Below are 22004 nucleotides of genomic sequence, written 5' to 3'. Positions count from 1 at the left end.
TTTGTTTGTGTCTTTCACCCTTCCCCACCCCCCGCCCCCCTGTTTTAAACCCTGGGGTTTTAGGACATTGCTGAAATCTTCAGAGTCCTTAAGCAAACGCAGTCCAAAAAGTCTATCAGAATGGAAAGACAATGCCCATTAGTTCTTCTTGCTAAATTGAGGTAAAATGCCCTTTAAATAGGTGCTAATTCTCCCACAGATAATTAGCTTGTCTTCCTTGATAAAGTGTGTGAATTGGGCTGAATTCATTATAATTAATCGAACGTATTATGTAAAAATGGAGTTGTCCACTCTTATTTAGGGAACCTCTTTCTTTCTGCCTTGAGGCTGGCTCAGCAGCCCACCCCCACGCCACTGAGAATGAATGAATTGAATGAATGAGTGATAGGGTGACAGGCAGCTCTCTCACAGAAATTGGGAGAAGCTGAATGTGGGACAGAAAGTCAGAGCTTTCACATCAATATCTGCATCATTTTAGAAACTTTTCAGAATGCTTTGGGGACTAAGAATCAGGTGCTCCAAAGCTGCCTAAATAATTACCTTGAAATCAGTCCCCTACTAGTGACTTGACATTTTTCTGGATTTACAATGCAAAGCTTTTTCCAGGGGGCACAGACTAGGGTCACTGGCTTGGCACACTTCGCTGGTGGCTGAGCGGTGACCCTGGGTGGTGGTCTGAGAGGGCCAGGACAGGCTCCTCCCTGCATGCCTCCTTCCTCCCTGCTCCTCAGCCATTCAGAATTCTCTGAGGCGTCCCCATCCGGCGGCACAGTGCCCTAAGGACAGCTCTGCCCACTGAAAGCTACTGTGCATGGCCGCCGGACTTTGCCAGTATTCAAATGTGCGTTAGGGAGGTGTGGGGGTCTGGGAGTCAAACAGCAGGATCTGGATGCTCCAAGCTGCAGTGTTTCTTTTCCCGAGAGGAGCGCGGCTATTTGATGTCCAGGGGGAGCTGACCGGCACCGGGTGGCTTACTGCCCCTTAGATTGTAGGCGTTGGTCACTGCTCGTACACATGTGTGCACATGCGCACACAGCATGTTACTGTCTCCATCTGTGCTGTTCAGTCCGGCAGCCATGAGCCGCGCATGGCTACTGAGCACTTGAAATGGGCTCGTCCAAGCTGAGATGTGCTACATGGGTAAAATACCTACTGGAGCTCAAAGACTTTGAATAGAAAAATGTAAAATATTTCATTAATAATTAGTTTGCTATTGATTCCATGTTGAAACGGTACTATTTTGGACATGTTAAGGGAACTATATTATTAATATTAACTTTACCAGTTTTCATTTCACTTTTTAAAATGCAGCCACTAGAAAACAATTTTGTTCCCTGGTAGCTGGCGTTAACATTTCTATTGAGTGGTGCTGATCTCTCTGTGGTAATAACAGTATTATTAATCCTAGGTTTTTGATGAGGCCACTGAGGCTGAGAGAGGTTAGGTACATTGCCCAGTGTCACACAGCAGAAAGCCAGTCTCTGCGCTGATTCTGAAGAACATGCTCTTCGCCACTACAGAACTGTTGTATACTAGACTTTGTCTGGCTTCTGTCCTTGGTTCCTGGAAGGCAGCCTTTACTCACATCCGAGCTTATGTTCTTGAGATGATTCAGAATAGGGGTCGGCCTTCAGAAAGACCAGCTATGTGATTAGGAGGTGGGGGCCTTGTATTAGCCTCACCTCCTAGGAAGAAGGAGGTAGAGATTGAGTTCAGCCACATGACCAATGGTCCAATCAATTACGCTTGTGTAGTGAAACCCCAGTAAAATCTCTGGACACCCAAGCCCAGTTCAGCTTCCTGATTAATGAGCACATGGACGTGCTGGGAGGCTGATGGGTGCTCAGGGCACCAGAGGTCTGTGTTCTCGACCCTCCCAGACCTCCCACTCCTCCCACTCTGTGTCTCTTCCTTTGGCTGGTCCTGAGTTGTATCCTTGATGATAAAACGGTAACAGTAAGGATAGTGCTTTCCTGAGTTCTCTAGTAAATTATCCAAATGGGGAGGAGAGAGGAGAGCGGGGGGAGGGGCGGGTAGACTACCAGAACTTTTAGCCGATTGGTTGGAATTGTTGGTAGCCTGGGAACCCCTTGAGTGGGGACAGTCTTAGTGGGGACTGTGCTCTTTACTCGTGGAGTCTGTGATGACTTTGTCACTGGGCTCAGACTTGCTCTGCAGTAGACTTCTGTCATCTGGAAGTACACTGGGCACAGTGACTGGGAACACTAAGCAGTGGGGCTCAATTTGCTTGTCTCCCTAACCCCATGTCCTGGGCGATTACGGCCAGTTAGATTCTAGACTTGTAAAATGCCTCGGTCTTCCAGCAACCGCTTTTGACTACTAGGCTCAGTCTGGAGACAGGGAAGCCTCTGACGCCACCACCCCTAGTCCCCTCCAGCCTGCAACACTTGGGGTCCCCTCCCCCAGACAGCACCACGTGACTGCTGGTGACATCCATGGGTACTGACACCTCTTTGCTACCAGATTCTTAATTATTGATGTTGGGATTGAGTTCCTTATAGGAAACTGATGGAGAGGGATCATATGATTAAGGAGTGTTTGTGGTGTGTTTGTTTTTTTAAATAGTTCGCGAGGCCTAGAATCATACTTATAAAGTGTGTGTCCTGTTACATTTCATCAACACTGTGTTCAACTCAATTGTTGTCTTTTCTTGGGAGGGCTTTTGTTTGGATTTTTAAACCATGATGCCATGTGTTTTAGTTTTCTTTTTTTGGTTTGGTTGCTCCTTCCCTTCTTACAATAGACACTGTCTCTTGCCTGTGGTCATGCTAACCATGATCATTCTCTTCATGCTCAGTCCTGGTCCTTGTCTGGCAAAGGTCTCTTATGTCACCAGCTCTTACAAAGTGCACTTCCCAAGAGCATCTTGGGGCCACCCTGGAAGGTATGCTTCTAAGAAAGACAAACGTAAACTTTGTCACATTTTCAAGGGAAGATCCATTTACCAGGTGAGATGACTTGGTTTCTGCCCAATCGGGCCAGCCCTGGGCACTTTCACACTATGCCAGGCTTGCTCTGCGGAGCTGTTTGGCTTTAAGGTTGGGGACAGTTGGTTACCTCTTCAGCGGCGCTTCCTGCCGCTCTCAGTAACTGCAGGAGTGTCAGTCCCAGTTCCTAGGAGGGACAGAACAGGTTCATCGGAGTCAGCTGAAAAGGCACAGAAAATTCACCGCTGTCTTCTCACTCTGTGCCTGAACGTGTCAGGCCAGGGCCCTGAGGCCCCAGGCCCACCTTTCACTAGTTCCCATAATATTCCCCCTGTGACAGAGCTGGGGCTGTGACTGCCCTTTTTTAGAGACGAGGGCACTCCTGTGTTTGAAGAAAAAGCTCTTATGATATGCTCACGTTTCAAAATGGCCTTGAGGTTAGTGTGCCCAAAGGTGCACGGTTAATGAGGTGGACAAGGGGGACCCGGCATTCCTGATTTTAGGTCCAGTGCTGCATCCCTTCATCAGGAGGCAGGAGAAACGGTCCCCAGGGGTGGTGAAGACACTCTGTCTGAGTCTCCCAGCGTTACCATCTTTGTGTCTGAGTGGGCGGCCATCTAGCTCGGAGAGGGCCCCACCTAAGCTTATTGGGTTTTGTATACTTGGTACCGTGCCCCCGGCCCATGTTTATCGCTTAATAAATGTGCCGGACTGAACTGAGGGCTCCCCCACACGGTTCCCTGATATCACTCAGGCCCAGGGCTCCCACTTAAGCCTCTTTTCCTTTCTCATGGCTGCTTCCCACCCAGAGCCACCATTCATCACTTATACAGTGTCCAGAGGAGAGACGTGGAGAAAGGAGAACGGGCTAAAGGCCACCATGTGGGAATCAGCATGGATCCTAGCCCTCCCCGGGCAGGGCTGTTTGTCACATTGGCACTCCTGCAGGGTGCCCCTTCTTCATGAGGTCTGTCAGCCCTCCTTCCCATCCAGGTGGGGTGACGGGAGTTCCAAGTCCTGGTGCTGAATTCACCTGGCTGGTCCTACACCTGCCACATGTGAGTCACAGCTGATGGTATCATTTCAGGGGCATCTTCAGTGTTTCTTTTTGCTAAGTTTTCCCTCATCCTCCTTTTTCTTATTAGACTTATCATCAGGCAATACATACTTTTTAATTTTTTAATCTCCCGAATCCCTGGCATTATGCTGAACAGCACATAATAGGTGCTTTACATCTAACTGGACTTTCTCGTCTCATTTAATCTAGAAATATTTAATGAGCAGCTACTATACAAATCATGCATAGCAGGTCCTTGAATAACATTGTTTTGTTCAGCATCATGTTGTTATAATGTCGATGAGCTGTCATAAGAACAGGATTCTTGTTTATATCAATTAGCTTATGGTAAGGTTGGTTTTGTGACATGCCATTTCACCTAAAGTCACAGAACCTATCAACAATGTTAAGTGCGGACTCACTATATTGCTCCCAGTGCTAACCAGTGCTTTCCATTTCTATTAATAACTGCCAGTATTAGCTCATTAAGTTTGCACAATAATTCTGTTGTTGCCTCTTGGTACCCTTATTAGCCCCATTTAAAAAAAGAGGAAACTAGGGTACAAAACGGCTAAGCAACTTGCCGAGGTCATCCTACTGTCGTATTGGGGCAGCCTGAACCGCACTGCTGCAGACTCTTATGCCCCGCTTCTTCTTAGACAAACAGCAGTTTGGTATTCTTGGGGGCCACGTTTTAATAATGAAAACAATAAACAAGTGAAGAAATAAACAAGTAATTTCAGAGAGTGCTAAGTGCTTTGAAGGTTATAAAACTTCAAAACTTCATGATATAATGAAAGAGAACTATTGGAGGGCAGCCATGAATCGAATGTTAGGGGAGACCTTTATGAAGAAATCACACTTGATCCGCGATCTGAATCACCCATGCCAGGAATAAGGGGAAGAGAGTTCTGGGAAGAGGGAACAGCAAGTGCAAAGGCCCTGAGGTGAGAAGCAGGTCACCCAGGCTGCACACACCCGGCAACAGCTGGGCTCATCCTCGCCATTGTTTATCGACATCAGGCTTGTCGGAGCCATGTTGACATCATAAAATGTTAGAATTGGGAGAAATTTACAGATTATCCAAAGTCCTAATTTTAGAGAAGTGGCAACAGAGGTCACAGAGCTAGAACCCAGTATCACTCAGTGTGGGAAGAGGGCTGTGTTCTGAGTCCTTGCGGTCAGGACTTCTGTCACCTTGAGCAGTGTTAGGCAGGGCTTCAAGGGGATGTGGCTGAGAAGGCCGACGGTGTCAGATGTGGGGGGCACCCCAGGTCATCTCTCATTTGCACATGTCCCAGGTTGAACTGACCGTTACTTGGCTGGCCCTCTACTTAGCCTCAAGTTCATGGCGACAGTGTGGAATCGTAGCCCACCTCCTTAGAGGCCTACTGGCCTTTTGGTTATTTTCCCCTTAATCTCAGAAGGTGGTCCACTAGGTGGGGACACCCTAGCTGCTGATATCATGCAACCTCATGTATTTCTCTGCGTGGAAGCCTCACCTGGCTTCACGCTGACCTTTTCAAGATCAGCCCTCACGGGGTGGCGTGACAGTTGGCCATGGCCGGCGGGGTGAGTCCTTGTCCAAGGAGAGCCCGTGCCTGCTCTTCCTGGCAGTTGATTGGTAATGCTCGGGCTTGCTTAGTGTCCTCGCCAAAAATAGAATTCCACTCAGAGACTTGAGGAAGTTGCCCCTGTGTGTTTTGTGAACTGAAAACCTTGGTTCAGTAAAAACGGCTCAGATTTTGAGGTTGACGCTTGAGCCCTTCCCCAACCACTTTCTGAATTCCCTAAGCCACAGCTCTTTGACCTCCGGGTCAGATGAAAACACATCACTGTGAAAGCTGTGACTTTGGATTTGGGGGTTTCATTCAAAGCAAGCTGAGATGCACAGCGCATTGTTGGCCATACGCTTTCATACACGGCTGAGCGATGGAACCGCGCGGCTTTGCCGGCATAACCTCCTTTTGCTTCCTGCCTTTCCTCCTTGCCTCTTGTCATGGATGGTTCTAGATGACCTTCTGTGAATGTAATTTCCACTGGGAATGTTTCACAGTAGAAATATGCTCTCCCTCGAGGCTTGCTCTTGATATTTCCAGAGATTTATTTAATTGGGCTCTACTTAAATCCCATCAGGAAACATAGTTTTGCTCTGAAGCTGTGATGTGTTTAATTTGGGGTCTAGGATAAATGTCGATCCTCTGGGGAGGGGGGTGGTTGAGCAACAGTCTTCCTTTTGTCCAGTGGACCCATTTAATGAATAGCTTTCCTGGGCTTCCCTCTGTTTGTTTGTTTAGCAATGCTTCATTATTTAAACTTCTGCACCGAAAAGCCAAGAATGTTTTCCCTCTCTTCAGAGACTTAAACAATGATGGAGTGTGGCTGAGCTCTTGGGAAAAATATAGCTTTGTGTTTTAGAGTACTCTCCCCTGCAGCCTTCCAGTATGAGCTCATGGATTTTTCCCCCTCTTCCCTTAATCCATCTTGATGGATTAACCAGTATTGAGCTTTTTAGTGAACAGGAAAGGTATAGAGTAGCCTCCCAAATACACGGAAAGCCTCCAGCTAAAATATTCGTTGACCCAGAGAGATGCTGCAGGCAAGGCAGGGCCAGCACTGATTCACAAGGAAGGCATAACTAAGGAGGCGGTAAGAGTCTCTGGGAAAGGACTGGGCTTCTCTGCCTGCAGCTGGCTAACAGAACTAAGGTTCTGGAAGGCTCCATGGCCTTCCTTATCTCATATGGGCATGCGGGCCCTTTAGACTGCATCCCCATCCTGTCCTTGGACCATTCCTGGCTTGACTTTAAGATGTGATACCAAATTGGGTTAGCTCCCAGGGGTCAGGTTCTCTGTCAGTCTACAGGTTTTGGTGTGGTTCTTTGAAAGGAAGAAGTATAATTGATATTAAAAAAAAAATTAAGCTCTACTGGGAATCAAAATTAACAGTGATGCTATATTAGGTCTGAGGTTGGAAGTCCAGGACCAGGGTGCCAGCATGGTTAGACTTGATGAGGTCTCTCTTCCTGGCTTGCAGGTGGCCACCTTCTCTCTGTGTCCTTAGCTAATGGAAGGGGAGAGAGAGAAAGACAGCAAACTTTCGGGTGTCCCTTCTTATAAGGCCACTGATCTCATCATAAGCGCCCCACCCTCATGACTTCATCTAAATCTAGTTATCTCTCAAAGGCCCCATCTCCAAATGCCACCACATTGGGGGTCAGGGCTTCAGCGTACAAATGGGAGGGTGCATAAATGAGTCCATTGCAGGTATGAAAAATGCGTTCAGAGGCAGAAAGTGTATGACTTTGCCCAGGTGTTGGAGCTCAGGTATGCTGCACCTGCTGGTAAATTAACACCTTTGTCTCTCCCCCCCTTTCTTTCTGTTTTTCTTTCAAACATGTACTGGTCACATTTTATGGATTTCTGAACATTCAGGAGCTCCCACTGAATTTAGAGTAGAACCCCAATTGCATAATGTGCCTAAGAGGCCTTCTGCAGACTTCCGGGGGCCTCCTCTGGTTCCTGTCTCCCTGCCGCATGAGGCCCCTTTGAATCATCCCAGGCCTCATGGGTGTCTGCCTTTGCCGCAGTGTGGTTCTCTCGGCCTTAGCTGTTCTCCTGGACTCCCTCGCCTCTGCTCCTTGGGATCTAATTAGTTCCCACCCACACACCCAGGAACTGGAGAGTAGCGTGGCCTTTATAATTAATTATTACCTTTTTATTTGTAGGTTTTTACGTTATCACCCATCTCCTCCCATTGGACCCTGACCAGTGGGGAGAGGGTGAGGAGGGGAGGGGCAAGGGACATCTTCTGCATGTCACTCAAGCCCCAGGATGTTTGGGGGGTGGGGGGGCCCTGCTCTTAGATAAAAGAGGTTCTAAAAGTGAAAAAAATGTTACTATAACTGGTGTGCCTGTTAAGAAGACCCAGAGGCTTGAGCTGAGTGTTTATGGTGACCCGTTCTCCCTGGGAACTGGTTGATCTGTGCTAACACAGGTAAAGTTTCCACACCGAGAAGGCAAAGGGAAATGTGAACTTGCAGGTTTTCATGGGCACGGGCTTGAACGTGGCTGTCCCGTCGGCCCTCTTCCCTTCACATGCCCAGCCCGTGTTTTGATAGGTGTCTCCTTAATGGAAAGCCATTCACTTGATGAGTCCCCAAGCCCTGTCCTGTTTATAAAACCATTTCACTTCTTTCACTGGCCTTTATGTTAGTGAGATGAACTCCCGATGACAATGACATGCCCAGACTGACCTTCTGACAGGGACTAGGGGTGAAGGGAACAACTGAGCCCACCGGAGCGTCTGCTCTGGCCAGTGCAGGCCCAGGGAGTGGCTGGGAGAAGTCAGTGATGCCAGCTGGCCCCTGCCTTCCCGCAGGTTCTTAGTGAGCTTTCTGAGGCTGGCCCTGGTGGGTGGATGTGAAGGCCGGTTCCCTGCACTGACAGGCCTAACCCTGTGATTGGGCGAGGCCAAGGGGACTTGGCCACTCTTGACCCTTTGAAAATAGGTTTAAAAGATATTCTGTGGATTCATTGGAAGTTCAAGCGTCTAGGTAGACTCCCGCCCCCGCCCCCACCCCCACCCCCACTCCCACCGGTATCTTGTTCTCTTGTTTTCTCTCTTACACTTCTGAGGGGTTTAGGATACCAGAGAGGGAGGGAGGAAGACAGAAGGAGGGATGCAGCTGGCCCTGGTGAGGAAGGGACAAAAGGGGCTCTTCCTTAAAGTTGCAGTGACTCCTTCTGCACCACCTGGGGGAGAGCCTGGCTGTGGGAACCCTGAGACCTTCCCCCTTTGAGTGCCGCTCACAGAGAAGTCATCTGTTCATTAAAATAACACAACGCTTTTTGATTGTTGTCTTTGTGGAAAATTACATGACTGTCATCAGCTGTTGCTTCTGGCAATGCTTTCTGTTCTCAATGTAAATAAATGAGGTAACAGATTTAAAGAAACAGGCTGTATTTACATACTTGGGGAGTAGCCTCTCCAACAATCTGCCTGTGTTAGTCAAATACACGCAAATTAAACTTGCTGTATCCTAAACACTGGTTACTCATTAAAGCTTTAAAGAAGGCAGCACCGGAAGGGGGCCTGGAAGGGCGCCTCCCTTCCTGGGGTCAGAACTAGAAGTTGCCTTTTCTGTGCAGCTGAGCTACTGCAGGAGGCTGACCTTGGATCCCCAGCTCTCTTCTTGCAGCAGGGGGTCTCGTGAACTGGGAGGGCGGGGTCAGGTGAGCAGAGGGGAGTCTTTTAAATTGGATAAAAACAAGCAGGGTCAGCTTTTCCTGGACAGCACACAGTTAAAATTTCATTTTGGTTTCATCCCTGTTCCTAAATCATTGATTGGATCTTTCTGACTCAGTTCACTTTTTTTGAGCTCAGTATTGAGAGAGGAGGTTTCTTAAAATTACTTTTATGTAGTGCATTACAAAGATTCTATCCACCAAAGGAAGCAATATATTTTAAAACATAAGAACTAAGAGCCCCTCCCCCAAACCAGTTAATCATTGAAAATAGTTGTAAAAGTATACAGAACCAAAAATGTAGCTGAAACCATATGGCCAATTAGACAAAGATTAGGAAGGAGCAAAAGTTACCGTTTTTAGTGTTTGGTGTGTATTATAGTCAAGTATTAGCTTATTTCCAGAATGCTAGGTTTTTATAATCTGCCAGATTGTTGGGGTGGCAGGGATGGCAGATAATCTAAGGGAAACAAAAATAAGTGAGGTAACCTGAGTCACAGTGACGATACAAGCACTTTCTATATATTTCAAAAATTTCTAGAAATACATATCCAGAAAATTTGCCAGGGATGCATTTATGGCTGTTTGATAAGCCTCGATGTCCTTTTTCCCTCTTCAATTCTATTGAAACTTTAGGACATAAATAATAAATATAATGAGGTTTCCGGTGAAGAGCACCAAGCCCAGGCCCAACCCCATTCTGCGTGCCAATTCCTCCTGCGTTGTGGAGTCTCAGCTGGGACCCACCAACACTGAATGAGTCGTTGACAAGAGCAGCTGCAGGTAGGCTGCCCTGGGGCCTCCTCTTTGGCATCCTTTCCCCTGCCTGGGACTGGCTCTGGCAGATAGTCAGTCTCCTTTTCCCCAGTTCTCTGAACCAACTGTACCACCCTTCAAGGTATGGGATGTAAGGAAGCCTCCTTTGACCGGAGGCCCCGGCTGACCCTCCTGCATCTGTCCTCCCGGAGCGCTCGTTCTCTGTGCTACTCCATCGGCCATTATTATCCAAATGGCCACAGGGTCTGCTTGCCTTCCTACCGATGACAGGATGGGTCTTTTACTCCCAGTCTCATCGCATCCTTACAGCAGACCTGATAGTCCTATGGCAGGTCCTCAAATAAATGTTGTCATTTCATTCAAGCCATTCCATTGTCCCTGTGATGAGACGCGTTAGCAACGTAACTCTTGCTTCTATAGGTTAGCCTGTAGACAATTGGTTTCATTGTGTTTTTGCTTAAAGTCTCAGAACACATTCATGATGTTCATGACCACGTACCGTGCCCGCATTTTGTAGCTGAGGACAGCTGGTTCAGAAAGACCCAATCACCTTCACAAAGTCACCCAGTTGGCATGTGGCAGAGCCATTATTCTAAATTCACAGCGAAACCCTTGCCCCGCTTCCTCATGTTTCATGGATGGCCTTCTAAAGATGCTTTTCAAAATATACCTATAAATAACCTATATCTTCTACCTGAGAGAGCCAACAGTAAAAAGCCCACGAAGCGAGGGCTTAATGGATAGAGAAATCTTCCTGGAACACCTATCAGTATTTGCCCAAATAATGAGTATGTGCTCAGTCAGAGTCAAGAGAATGAGTGTTCGTTTCTTTAAAGTCTTCAGCACTATCTTACCTCCTTGTTTATGTCTTTTCAAATACTGGTCATTTTACTTGTAAGCAGTCAAATGATACGATCATACGGCTACTTCTCTCTGACTCAGGGACCCCACCATCAAAACTGCACAGCCTTCCAAGCTTCTTTCTTCCCCGGGTAACAAAACATGTTCCCGTATTCTTCACTCTCCTTAGGAAAGCAATACACTGTCCCCTGGGGACGGAACCATAAAAAGTTAGATGATTCCACCTGGTAATGAACTTGAAATCATTCCTATTGTAAAATGCCCCATCCTTCCACTGACTCTGGAGATGGTTCAGTGGAAAACAAAAAGCAGAAGGAATCTTTGTGGATCTAGCTGGCCTCCCAAATATTTCTCCTGGTCAAGTGTGTTGTCTTCTGCCCTGAAAAGTATGAAGTGACTCTGACTCTGTGTTTGAGCGTTTCAGCTCTGGAAGCTGACATCAGCTTCAGTTGATCCAAAGCTTTGTTTCCTCCACAAGGGTCCTTGTGCAAATAGAGTCCTGGCTGTCTGCTCCGATGTACTCCAGTTTCCATGGAGGACCCACAGGGCCTATCCGTGAGGGCTCCATTTTTGTACCAGTATCGTCTGCCTTTACAGTAGTAATAGCTGCCTTGTGTAGCATTCTATCCATCTTAGGAGCCCTGTGGAATTAGGTACTACTGCCATTTCCGTATTACAGATGTGGAAAGCGAGGTGCAGAGATAGATGTTTAGTAACTTGTCCAAGGAAACACAGCTGGCTAGTGATGGGGGCCCGGATTTCTAACCCCCGCAGCCCGGCCCAGTGTGTGTGCCTTTGACCGCTGTCCAAGTACCATTTGACTTTCAAAGACTAGTCACCCAGGAGGAAAAACTAGACAACAAAAGGGGTGATCAATATCCTTGCAGCAAGCTTCTAGAAGAGTTTAATTTTAGCCCCCCCTTCACTTGTCACAGGGGTTAATTCCATTTGCTGACCTTCAGTGAGAGTTTTAGTTAAAATTCTGGGAAGTGCTCACTTCCCAGCTTAGCGTGAAACTAGAACGCTGTCCGCCTTTAGAATATGGAAATCTCTTACTTAGAATTCTGCATTTGGATGTGGTTTCTGTAACTCGCCGCCCAGAACCCCGCTCCTGAATCGCACCACACAGGCTCTTCTGTCTTCAGGACTGCAGGAGCCAACAAGCAAGACAGGCTTCCCGCCCCAAGGTGAACCCAGGGCTTCAGTGGCACTGCCACCTCCCTGGTCCCCTGGCCAGCTGTAGGGCTCCGTGCCTTGCCTTAGGGGGCCATCAGTGTCCCCAGGCTGACCAGATGCCTGCTGACAGAGAACCTAGCCTGGGGATAAGGGTTGGAACTGCGCTGCCTGGGTATTGTCACTCAGGCCTGGGATGTGTTTGCACTGATGACTACAAGCAGTTGTGCCTAAGGAGCACTCAGCCTGGGGGAGGGGGGGGGGGACTCATGGCAGCAGGGCAGGGGGGAGGGGAGGGTAAGGGGGGGGAAGAGAGCAGCTTCATGCAGTCCATTTTATATGATTGTCTAACAACTGTGCCATAACCTGAAACTAAGACTAAATAACATTGAGTGTAAACGGTCATTGGAAAATAAAAAGATTTAAAAAATTAAATTAAACCCTCAGTACTCCACTGGAAAAAAAAAAAGACATGCAGCCTTGATTGGGGAAGCTTTGACCAAAAAAAAAAAAAAAAAAAAAAAGAAGTTCGATATATTCATTTAGGAAGGATAGGAAGCTGTTGCTTTCTTTTTGAGCATATAATTTACACGTTAAAACTGCTCGTTCCTACTTCTTTTTAAATAAAATTGTAAGAGGAAGAACTCGAGAACATTTGCTTGCTTATCATTTAGCGTCATTATATGAAGCAGAATTTTTTAAAGATTTTTAAAAGGGCAGTTTTCCAAAGGATTAAAATCTGTGCTTTCATATGGGCTAGATGATGTTTCACAGGACTGTATTTCTATTAACCAGTTTAACCCTCAAAACAGTAGTGCTATTATTATCCCAGTTTTATGTGTGGGGAGCCTGAGGGGCCACGAGGTAAGAAACTTGTGCGGGGTCACGGCATAGCTAGTGTTTGGGGTTCAGACCCAAGCAGCCTGGCCTCAGAGTCACCAGTCCCGCACTTGGGGCCCCGAGGCATAAGACCTTATTAATCAGGCGTCTGGTTACATATCAACATATTTACACGGGCTTCCTGTACTGTAGGGGCAGAGGCTATTATACCCACTGTACCGATCAGTAAACGGAGGCTTAATGGTAGGAAGCGTTTGGTACAGTCTCTCAGCTCGGACAAGGCGGAATCACAGTCGCAGCCCGGGTCTGTGTGGCTACCTGTAACCCCCACCCTTAACCATGAGGCCGCACCGCCTCTACTTCAGTTCTTGGTTATCACTCTGTAATCTTCTTCGGTGCTAATAACAGATACAGAGTAATCCTAGCTTTCCACTGAGCAGGAATCGTCAGAGCTGCCCAGTCAGGGAGCAGTGAGTTCCGCCGCTAGTGGAATAAGATGGGGTCAGATCAGGGAGAAGGATTGAAAGAGAAAACCTTATTAGCCCTACTGCTTTTCCTCCCCGCTTCCTAGCTTCCCACCCACACCCACACCCCCCAGGCCCTGGGAGAAGAAAGCCCTTCTCCCTACGGACTGTGGCTCTAAAAACGACCACTGCGCGAGTGTCCTGGTTCATTCTGCTTTAAGCACACTCCCCAGGGAAAGTGCCCTCTGCGTCTAATGCCCGTAACACTCCTGGAGGACTTGCTGGAGTTCATCATCAGACCAGCGCTCCCACGGGAGACTGCTTCTTCATAGCCTTCAATGAGAATTTTCTGGCGCAACTAATATGTTGGAATTACTCTCTTTCCTTCTCTGTCCACCACATCTCTCAGTGTTCTCCGAGCCGAGTTCCCACATGGCTTGAACGTACAATATACCCCGAATTTTGCACATGAGCACCCCCTGGGATTCCGATCTTTCAGTGTGTGTCTGTCTCCAGTTCTCGCCCCCTCCCCCCGTGGTTTCTTCCCCATTAGGCAAATGGAAGGCCCATGCCACCTGTTAGCATATTACATCACTGCCTCCCCAGAACACAGTTGCACCAAAGGCCTTAAACAAAGTACTTCTTCTTGTATTGTTTGCACTCAAAGAGCTGATATCATGCCAACTGATGTCATTGTATGTCTTTGTGTAACTGCTATGGCAACTGGGCAGGTGGGGAGCCTCCAGCTGATGTCATTGGGAAGGGAGGTGTAGAGGCAGAATTTTAAAAAGCTGGATGCTGCCTGTTTCTGTGTGGGGGGTTTTACTGGCGCGCAGTTTTTTTTAACTAGCTGCTTTTAAGACAAATTACGGCTTCTGTCCCCTAAATAAGAACAGAGAGAAGTTCTTTTTTTCCTCTCTCCCTCCCCCTTAGAAAGTTCTTTGGGTTCATTTTGTTGTTCTTTCCTCTCATCTTATATGAAAAAGTGTAACAACTGCCTTTTTCTTTCGAAAAAGAAAAAGTGAATTAGTGTTCCCATCACAGAATCAGTGTGGAACTGTTTACTGGGACTTTATAGAGGCCATGCTGAGATTTTAAAATAACCCCTTCGCCTCTTTTGTGGAGCTCCTGACGGTGACAGTGGGTAATTTCAATTTATTTACATGTTTTCACTAGTGAAGTTTTTCAGGTTTTCCATTTCCTCTGTCGACTTTTAAAAATGATCTTTCGTCCAAACTTTTTTTTTTTTTTTACCATGATTTCATAGTAAAATAAACTAATTATTTAAGGGCAGAGTTTAATTCTAAAAATCATTTAAAATGAATTTTTCAAAAAGAAGAGGTAGGTGCTGACGGGGTGGGTCAGTTGAAGTGTCTTCCTGTGCATCAAAAGGTTGCAGGTTCAATTCCCTGTCAGGGCACATGCCTAGGTTGTGGGTTCAATCCCCAGTCGGGGTGTACAGGGGGCAACCAATAAATGTTTCTCTCTCTCTCTTCCTCTCTCTAGCTCTCCCTTCCTCTCTCTCTAAAATCAATAAACATATCCTCAGGTGAGGATTAAAAAAAAAAAAGGAAAAAAGGGTACGTTTTGACACTTACAGATGAGTGAAATTATCCTAATGTTAACCCTTGGAATGTACTTGGCATTGCCGGACCTAAAAATACGACTCCCCTGGTTTACGTGGCCTGCCCTGCATGCGTTGGCCGTAAACAACCCTGACACTCCATGTAGGTTACAGTCCGGAGCTTCCTGCTGTGGTTGCTAAAGATGAGACTTGAAGGACATGTGTTAAGTTCAGAAGCTCTGTGGACAGACAGACTTCCTGGCCTTCTTTTAACACAGCCACATCCTGTTCGCGCTTTTGTTTCCTGCCTTAGCTCCTGCAACTGTCGGAGAGGGTTGGAAGGCACCTATCTTGGGGCGCCAACGTGTTCTGGGAGCTTTCAGCTCCTCAACTTCCTCCTCTTTTCAAAGGAGAGGCCAGAGTGTATCTATTTCTGTTGGATTTGAATTAGAGCTAATTTGGTGGTAATGGTGTCTGATTGCATAGCCCTTACTTGTATATTGAATAATTTGACCCTCATAGTCCTGCAGGCTGATCCATATGTGTGATGCACCCAGGAAACAGTAAAGGAAAAAACTGAGCAAACTATGATCCAGAAATGTCCTAACTTAAACAAATTGTTCTGTGTTGCATAGTCCTTCCATTTTGCTCACATGTATGATGGATATTTTTGAATTGGCTTTTTTCATTTAATATTAAACGGAAACATTCTCTTTGTTTTCATATTTTTTTCACAACCTTGAATGGCTACATAATATCCCATTGAATGACTATATTAATTTCCCCCTTAATTTTTTTTTAAAAACAGCCTTTTCTATAAAACAGATAATGGTGTAGCGAACATCATACACAACCAGCTGATTTCCTTAAGATATATTCTTGTACTTCTCCCCTGGTTGAGGGGGAGGTCTGCGCTTTTAAAATGGTAGTTTTCAGCCTTTTCCACTAGACCCATAACATTTAGGAGGCAGAGCAGAGCCTTAAGCTAGCTCAACGGGGGGTATTCATGGCTCTGTTAGCAGTTCCCTGCTGGGTTTACGGTCACACCAGCCTTGGAAAGACAGGGGCAAGGGTCTGGGCCGCTCTCATATTGTGCCCTCCTGGAAGTCGGGGTGGAAAATTGTCATTGATCCGCAAGGAGTGTATCAAAAAGGAGATCATAAGGAGCCCTGGCTGGTGTGGCTCGGATTGAGTGCCGACCTGTGAACCAAAAGGTCACCGGTTCGATTTCCAGTCAGGGCACAGGCCTGGGTTGTGGGCCAGGTCCCCAGCTGGTGGCCTATGAAAGACAAACACACATCCAAAAAGAGGTCATAAGGAAAACCCACCTCACACCTCCCTATAGTTTTTGTCTTTTCCAAGCATTTCTCTGCTGCTTCAGCCTGTGGGCAATCATATAAATAATACCGATAAAAACAGCACACCCTTGTTGAGCGACACCGTGTGCCAGGAGACCTGCTGAGTCCTTAACATCTATTTATTCATTCCAGACCCTCCATCACACTAAGGGGTAGATGCCAGGGCCCTCGTTTTACAGGTAGGGAAACTGAGGCACAGGGAAATTAACATCTGCCCATGACAGAGTCAGGAAGTGGTGGAACTGGGATCACAGCCAAGCTCGATGGCTCTTCCAAGATCCCTGCTCATGGCTACTAGGCTGTGTGGGAAGCGAAGCTGTCCTTCTGGGTGAGGCGAGCTTAGGAAGGGTGCAGGGCCCAGATGCTGGCAAAAGCTCCTGCCTCGGCTCCGGGGGGCACGGGTCTACACAGGCCCCGCGGCGCCCGGCTCCAAGGCAGGCGCGATCAGTCCGCGGAGCTCCGCCCAGGGACCAGCCCCGGCGTGTGCACAGCGCGCGTGGCCCGAGCACGGCAGGCGGCGAAACCCTCAAGCCCATCCCGAGTCTCCAAAGGGACTCGCGTTTGACTTCACTCTGCTCGCCAGCCACAGCGCGCACGCCTCCCCGCCGCCGGGCGGGCGGGCGTCCTCACCCGTGCCGCGTCTGTGTTGCAGGTGGCCTGAGCAGCTTCAAGCAGAACCATGAAAACCTGTGCGACAACTCCCTGCAGCTGCAGGAGTGCCGGGAGGCGGGGGGCGGCGCGGCCGCGGCCTCCACGCTCCCCCAGCCCGTGCCCTCCACGCCCGACATCGAGAACGCCGAGCTGACGCCCATCCTGCCCTTCCTGTTCCTGGGCAACGAGCAGGACGCGCAGGACCTGGCCGCCATGCAGCGGCTGAACATCGGCTACGTCATCAATGTCACCACGCACCTGCCCCTCTACCACTACGAGCAAGGCCTGCTCAGCTACAAGCGGCTGCCGGCCACCGACAGCAACAAGCAGAACCTGCGGCAGTACTTCGAGGAGGCCTTCGAGTTCATCGGTAACTATCTCCCGGGGGAGGGGGTCCGCCTCGTCCGCCTTCCTTTCCCCCTCTGGCTTTTGCTTTGAGAGCAAGTTCAAGATTCATGTCTAGGTTTCTCCCCCCAAAAGCTCATCTGGGTGGTTTTCAGGCTCTGCTGCCTGGAGTAGCCCAGCTTCTCCTGAGTCGTAACCCATCAGGTGTGCTGGATCCATCTGGGGGAATCTAAAAGATCAGTAATTCGATTCGGGCAGGATCCGTTCAGCTGGAAGTCCTCAGTCCCTCAAGGTCTCAACGAGAAAGCGCTGGGGGTTGGCGCTGCTGTGTTCCAGAACGTAACTGCTCGAGAACTTGGGTAGAATGTAAGCAACTGGGGACCAGAGCTGGTACTGGGGCTTTCTGGTCTACCGCAGCCCTTTGCAGGAAATCAACTATAGTGAGTATACCACCACCTCCAGACTCGCCCACACCTACCTCCCTTACCTGGAGCTCAGCGAACTTGCCCTTGGTATAGCCTCTTTACATGAGGTTGAGGCAAACGCACCGCCAACCAAAGGCTGCTTCTGAAGGATCTGTGTCGGTCAGGTGTAACACTGTAGGGAACGCCATTCCCATCGCATTGATGCGGGGGAGAGAGAGGAGTGAAGGTGGGTAGAAGGGGAAGTTGTTTTTCCTCCACCTGTTCTGTCTCAGTTCTTAAACATGGGGGTAGCAAAGGGCATGCATGTGAGAGCTAGCGAGATGGTACTAGATTTCCTTAGACAGTTTACCCCAGATTCACTGAACTAGGAAAGAGCATGTTGTGTAGCCTGGGTTGTACCCAAGAGGGGACGTTCTAGCAACAGCAGGCTTTAATCTCCAGAAGGAAGCCATGGCCAGCTGAACCCTAATCCTAACTTTAATTTTTGTTGCCTCTGTAGCTTCAAATTGTTGTAAAGCTCAAAGGATCATTTGGGGAACACCTGGCATCTAGCAGATACTCAACCATTTTATTTTCAAGTGACACTAACCTTTATTATCACAAAAGAGTGACCCAGGGTTTTTCCTAACTGTGGCAGCAGCTTGTTGCTGGCCTGGGCCCTGGGGAGGGTGCACTCATGTTTGGTGCCCCCCTGTCAGAAAAAGTCCTGGGTTTAACAGCCATCGGGTCTGGTGAGTTTGTTGTCAAAAAGGCAGCTCGAGCCCCGTTGTCCAGCTGCTGTCCTTGCTAACTGTGCCTTCAGTGCAGCACCAGGGAGCCTTCAGTCCAGAAGGAAGCTGTCAGTGGTCAACGAACTCAGGAAAGGAAAGTGAGTTCTCTAGGGTCATAGTGTCAGGGAAGGGACCAGAACTCAGGGCCCCTGGCTCCAAGGCCAGGAGTCTTTCTGCAGTAAGCTGGGGCCATTCATTCCTGACTGGTACCACGCGTGGATGCAAAGGTCCCTTACATTCGTTATTAATAATATCTGAACCAGACCATGAGCCCTGAGAACAAAATGTTTGTTGTCATCGCGTAGATGAGGAACTCCCTGGTTGGAACACAATGTTATGGATGCTGTTTTTCTGACTTAATTCCAGTTGAGGGAAGTTAGGAAACTGTTTCCCTTCAGTGAGTAGCATAAAATGTGCTTCCTCTAAGAGGACTGCAAGCAAAGCACCCCTATTCCTTACAGGGTATTCAGGCTTACCCCCTTTTTCAGATGGAGAATAAACCAATACCAAAGGGCCTTTCACCTGGAAAACAATTCCAGATCACAGCCTGGAGAGGCTGGTTGTATTTTTATTGTTATATCATTGAGTAAACTGAAATCTTGTAGTCTTGCTTTCGGACAAACATAGCAAGTTTTGGGAACATAAGCACATTCACTGAGAGTCTAAACTAAAGAGAGTCTAGGTTCAGGGTTTATCTATGCCGTTTCTTTATTCCTGAGTTGGGTGGTATTATTCCCATTCTGCAGACAGCGGGATGAGGCTCAGGTGACTCACATCAGGTCACTCTCCTAGTGTTTAGTGGGACCAGTGCTCACACCTGGCACTTTGCAGCTCATCTCCGTACCGCCACGCCTTCCGGTCTCAGTGTGGTGATTGGTAACTAGTGGGTGCTAAAGAGACGATATTGAAAAAGGGACCTACTTTCCTGAAATACCTTTCTATGAGAAGTAAGCCCAATCTACAGATTTTTAAGATGAAAATTTGCATGATGGTTCTTTTTTTGACAGTTCAAGTGAAATCACGGGCCTCCTTCCCCTTTCCAGTTTTTCATGTAACTGCTATCCCTTCATGGACACTTTCTTGGGGTTGCCTTTCAGTCTAGGGGTGTCATTAAGAACCCATTCAAGAGGCTCCCACAAGCTATTCTGCTGAGCTTTCAGCACTGAATATACAGTATCTGAAACATATAAAATCTGGCCCTGTCCCATTGCTCTGGGCTCTGAGCATTGCTGAAATTCCTCCAGCTTTTGAGTCATCATCATATGCCAAAGGCACCCATGGGTCAGGGGTTAACAGTTCAGACAGAGACAGCCCCTGTGCCTGGGGAGCACGATCTTTAGCTAACCTTGCAGCAGGACTTCCTGGTGAGAAGCTGAGTATAGTAACTTTCTAGTTGACTTTTGTTCCTTTAACCTCAGTCTGAGTATAGTAAGACTAAAATTGCCATTTATTCAACACTGGTTCTTGTTCTATAGCATAAAGAAAGAACTGTTCTTTTTTTTCTCTATCACTGTTTGGAAAAAATGTTGTTAGTAACTCTCATTTCAATAAGTCACACAGTCTGGCAATTGGAATGAAGCTCCTTAATCAGAGGGGTCTACGTGGTAGCTCATTTAGCGTGGAAATTAATTGTAGTGTGGCTCACGCTTCAGTCGGCGACCATCACCTGTAAAGTCAGCTGTTACTGTGAATCATTCTTTCACTGCTCTTCTCTTTAAATGTAGAAATGTAGCAGCTTATGTATGCCAAGATTGCTTTTAGCCAGTTCGGAGGTGGTGACTTAAACATACACAATGACCCGTTAAATTATACTTGGGTTTAAAACCGTTTTAATTTATTCTTTCCCTACGAAATACGGCGTGGCCAAGGCCAGCTGAAAGTTAACTCGCTGTCCATCTCTGTGTCCTTCCCTTCACTTCCGGCCTCTCTCCCTTTGTCCAGAGGAAGCTCGCCGGTGCCACAAGGGACTCCTCATCCACTGCCAGGCTGGGGTGTCCCGCTCTGCCACCATCGTCATTGCCTACTTGATGAAGCACACTCGGATGACCATGACTGATGCTTATAAATTTGTCAAAGGCAAACGACCAATTATTTCCCCAAACCTCAACTTCATGGGGCAGTTGCTGGAGTTTGAGGAAGACCTAAACAGCGGGTTGACACCACGAATCCTTACACCAAAGCTGATGGGCGTGGAGACAGTCGTGTGACAACGGTAGTCTGGCCTGGAAGGATGACTATTCTCCGTCAGGAGATGAAGGGAAAGCAGGATGGAGTCTTTCTTTGATTTTTCTTTCCTTTTATTTTTTATTTTTTAGATGGGCGTAAAGTTTGTGAATGGAAACAAACTCATTTAAAAACTTTTTTATTTTTAACAAGTATGAGGAGAATTTAATTTTTGATGCCCATTGAGATTTCTCTCCCAAGAACTGATAAAGCAGGGAGGCTAACCAAGTCTTTTTTTTTTTTTTTAAGCCAACAATAAACATAATAAAACTTGTTTCTCCCCCTTTTCCTTTGAAGCTATTTGTAGAGTTTATGATTATATAGTCTGTGCAGGTTCATAGACCGAATATACTACACTTTAAACCAATTTAAAAGAACCAAAAGTAAGTAGAAAAAACATTGCATCATGAAGACTTGGGATCTCCCTGGGCCATTCATGCAGATAACAGAAACCCAACCAAACCAAGCTGTGTCCGGCTCACCGGTGCCGCGTGAAATCGGGCCAGCCTTCTGTGGTCTAAGAACCCTTCACATTCTTGAAAGAGACGATACTGTTGATTTTGTGTGTTTCATACTCTGAATTATTATATTTTTCCCCTTTCTGGGTTTAAGAGGTTTTTATTTTGAAATAGCAAGGGACTGACCATTGTACCATATGCCTTCACTGTGCAATAATAGGGTGTTTGAGTATGCAAGGTAGAGCTGGCAGCCAAATGATAGGCAGATAGTGCAGAAGTACCAGCTCGGAGGTAAGAAGGAATTAAAACCAATTACTTTCCTTCCCACCTTTTTCCTCTTTTTTTTTTGATTTGATTCTGGTTACAGTGCCATAAACCTTGTTACGTATGTATATTCAAATGTAAAAAAAAAAAAAAAAAGACAAAAATTTATTTAAAAATATTTTTCGCAAAAAAAACAAAAAAACAACTGGGTGTGTTTCTGTTGATTGTGTACAGATTTATTTTCATTATATAAATGAAACTCATCTTGGGACGTGTCTTGTTGCCACCTCTTTTCCTCAACTCAGGGTCAAGCATCTTTTACCTCTGGTACCTTGTCCATGTCACATAACTTGGGAGGAACACACGTTTTTCTAGGGGGGAAGAGAGGTGAGGAGGCGAACGTGATGCCGAGAATGAATAAGGAAGCAGAATAGCTCCAGGATGGATCTTCCCCGAGGCCGCCTCTGTTCTCATAGCCCCCGCGTCGTCTTCTGTACACGTAACTCCTCTCAGCTAGGGAAGCTTCGAGTAAGCCACTTTAAGGAACGGGGTTTCTATACCAGCCTTTGAGCTTTGCGCA

General features: G+C 47.3%; 1 protein-coding gene across 1 annotated transcript in view; it reads left to right on the top strand.

The window, feature by feature from the left end:
• Positions 1–20998, top strand: part of DUSP10 (dual specificity phosphatase 10) — a 35390-nt gene extending 14392 nt beyond the window's left edge. Inside the window, exons 3-4 of the mRNA XM_090263429.1 lie at positions 16941–17309; positions 20421–20998. Coding sequence (XP_090119555.1) covers positions 16941–17309; positions 20421–20686 — 635 coding nt within the window. The 3' untranslated portion in view covers positions 20687–20998. The remainder of the gene's footprint in view (positions 1–16940; positions 17310–20420) is intronic.
• The last annotated feature ends 1006 nt before the right edge of the window (positions 20999–22004 follow it).

The sequence above is a fragment of the Furipterus horrens genome, unplaced genomic scaffold (assembly GCF_987537825.1).
Source record: "Furipterus horrens unplaced genomic scaffold, mFurHor1.1.pri manual_scaffold_15, whole genome shotgun sequence".
NCBI lineage: Eukaryota > Metazoa > Chordata > Mammalia > Chiroptera > Furipteridae > Furipterus > Furipterus horrens.
Note: the sequence above shows the minus strand (reverse complement) of the source record. Positions and strands in the feature narration are given on the sequence as shown.